This window comes from Procambarus clarkii, chromosome 39 (genome assembly GCF_040958095.1).
Source record: "Procambarus clarkii isolate CNS0578487 chromosome 39, FALCON_Pclarkii_2.0, whole genome shotgun sequence".
Classification (NCBI taxonomy): domain Eukaryota; kingdom Metazoa; phylum Arthropoda; class Malacostraca; order Decapoda; family Cambaridae; genus Procambarus; species Procambarus clarkii.
Window position 1 is genome coordinate 26213238 of NC_091188.1, and position 2518 is coordinate 26215755.

General features: G+C 58.4%; 1 protein-coding gene across 1 annotated transcript; it reads left to right on the plus strand.

Annotated features, from left to right (window-relative positions):
- Positions 1 to 216: 216 nt before the first annotated feature.
- Positions 217 to 1046, plus strand: LOC138372648 (uncharacterized). Its single transcript, XM_069338146.1, has 2 exons — positions 217 to 577; positions 718 to 1046. Exons 1-2 carry the CDS (start codon positions 217 to 219, stop codon positions 1044 to 1046), a joined length of 690 nt encoding a protein of 229 aa, XP_069194247.1.
- Positions 1047 to 2518: the final 1472 nt, after the last annotated feature.

Consider the following 2518-nt stretch of genomic DNA (forward strand, 5'->3'; position numbering starts at 1 on the left):
CACGTGGGCTCCAGGCAACAAGTGGGCTCCAGGCAGGATGTGGGCTCTAGGGAGCATGTGAGCTGCACGCAGCATGTGGGCTCTAGGAAATATGTGGGCTTAAGGCAGCATGTGAGCTCTAGGGAGCATGTGGGCTCAAGGAGCAAGTAGGCTCCAGGCAGCAAATGAGCTCTAGGCAGGATGTGGGCTCCAGGCTGCAAGTGAGCTCCAGGCAGCATGTGGGATCTAGGGAGCATGTGGGCTCCAGGCCGCATGAGGGTTCCAGGCAGCAAGTGGGCTCCAGGCAGCAAGTGGGCTCGAGACAGCAAGTGGGCTTCATGCAGCATATGGGCTTCATTCAGCAATTGGTCTCCAGGCAGCATTTGGGCTCCAGGCAGAAAGTGGCTTCAGGCACATTGTGGGCACCAGGCAGCAAATGGGCTTCATGCAGAATGTGGGCATCAGGCAACATGTGTGCTCCATGCAGCATGTGGGCTCCAGGCAGCATTTGGGCTCCACGCAGCATGTGGGTTCCAGGCAGCATGTGAGATGCAGGCTGCAAGTGTGCTCCAGGCAGCATGTGGGCTCTTGGCAGCAAGTAGGCTCCATGCAGCATGTTGGCTCCAGGGAGCATGTGGGCTCCATACAGCATGTAGGCTTCACGCAACATGTGGGCTCCACACAGCATAAGGCTCCAGGCAGCATGTAGGCTTCGGTAAGCATGTGGGTTCCTGGCAGCATATGAGCTCCAGGCAGCATTTGGGCTCCAGGCAGCATGTGGATTCCAGGCAGCATGTGGGATCCAGGCTGCAAGTGGGCTCCAGGCACCATGTGGGCTCCAGGCAGCATGCGGTCTCCAGGCAGCATGTGGGCTCCAGGCACCAAATGAGCTTCAGGCAGCATGTGGACTCCAGGCACCTAGTGGGCTTCAGTCAGAATGTGGGCTTCCGACAGAATTTGGGCTGCAGGCAGTATGTGGGCTTCAGGCGGCAAGTGGGCTCCAGGCAGCATGTGTGCGTCAGGCACATCGTGAGCTCCTCGACGCATGTGGGCTCCAGGCAGCATGAGGGCTCCAGGCAGCAATTGAGCTTCAGGCAGCATGTGTACTCCAGGCAGCTAGTGGGCTTCAGACAGAATGTGGGCTCCAAACAACAAGTGTGCTTCAGGCAGCAAGTGGGCTTAAGGCAGCATGAGGGCTTCAGGCAGAATTTGGGCTCCAGGCCGGATGTGGGCATAGGCAGATTGTGGGTTCCAAGCAGCAAGTGTGCTCCAGGCAGTAGGTGGGCTTCAGGCAGCATGTAGGCTTCAGGCAGAATTTGGGGTCCAGGCAGTATGTGGGCTCCAGGCAAAATGTGAGCTCCAGGAAGCAAGAGGGCTTCTGGCAGCATGTTGGCTCCAGGCAGCATGTGGGCTCTAGGCAGCATGTAGGCTCGAGGCAGCATGTAGGCTCCAGGTAGCAAGTGGGCTCCAGGCAGCATGTGGGCTCCAGGCTACATTTAGGCTATAGGAAGCATGTGGGCTCCAAGCAGCACGAGGGTTCCAAGCAGCATGTGGACTCCAGGCAACATGTGGGCTCCAGGCAGCATGTGAACTCCAGGCAACATGTGGGCTCTAGACAGTATGTGGGCTCTGGCAGCATGTGGGCTCCAGACAGCATGTGGACTCTGGCAGCATGTCGGCTCTGGCAGAATGTGGGCTCAGCAGCATTTCGGTTCAGCAGCATGTGGGCTTCAGGCACATTGTGGGCTAAAGCCAGAAGAAGGGCTCCAGGCAGCGTGTGGGCTCCAGCTGGCAGCAAGTGGGCTCCACGCAGCATGTGGCCTCCAGGCAGCCTGTGGGGTCCAGGCAGCCTGTGGGGTCCAGGCAGCCTGTGGGTCCAGGCAGCATGTGGGCTCCAAGCAGCACGTTGGTTCCAGGCAGCATGTGGGTTCCTGCCAGCATGTGGGCTCTACGCAGCATGTGGGCTCAAGGCAGCATGTGGGCTTCAGGTAGCATCTGGGGTCAAGGCAGCATGTGGGTTTCAGGCCGCATGTTGGCTCCAGACAGCAAGTGGTCTCCAGACAGCAAGTGGTCTCCAGACAGCAAGTGGTCTCCAGACAGCAAGTGGTCTCCAGACAGCAAGTGGTCTCCAGGCAGCAAGTGGTGTCCAGGAAGAATTTTGGGCTCAAGGCAGTATGTGGGCTCCAGGCAGCAGGTGCGCACCATAATATGTGGGTTCTAAGCAGCATGTGGGCTCCAGGCAGCATGTGGCCTCCAGGCAGCATGTGGGCTCCAGGTAGCATGTGAGCTCCAGACAGATATGGGCTCCAGACAAAATGTGAGCTCCAGAAATCAAGTGGGTTTCAGGCTGCATGTGGGTTCCAGGCAGCATGTGGACTCCAGGCAACATGTAGGCTCCAGGAAACATGTGAACTTCAGGCAACATGTGGGCTCTAGACAGCATGTGGGCTCTGGCAGCATGTGGGCTCAAGAAAGCATGTGGACTCTGGCTGCATATCGGCTCTGGCAGAATGTGGGCTGAGCTGCATGTGGGCTTCAG

Coding starts and splice junctions, on each gene's coding strand:
- LOC138372648 (XM_069338146.1), top strand. CDS start 217: ATGTGGGATCTAGGGAGCATGTGGGCTCCAGGCCGCATGAGGGTTCCA. Junction 578..717: donor ATGTGGGCTCTTGGCAGCAA/GTAGGCTCCATG, acceptor GGTTCCTGGCAG/CATATGAGCTCCAGGCAGCA.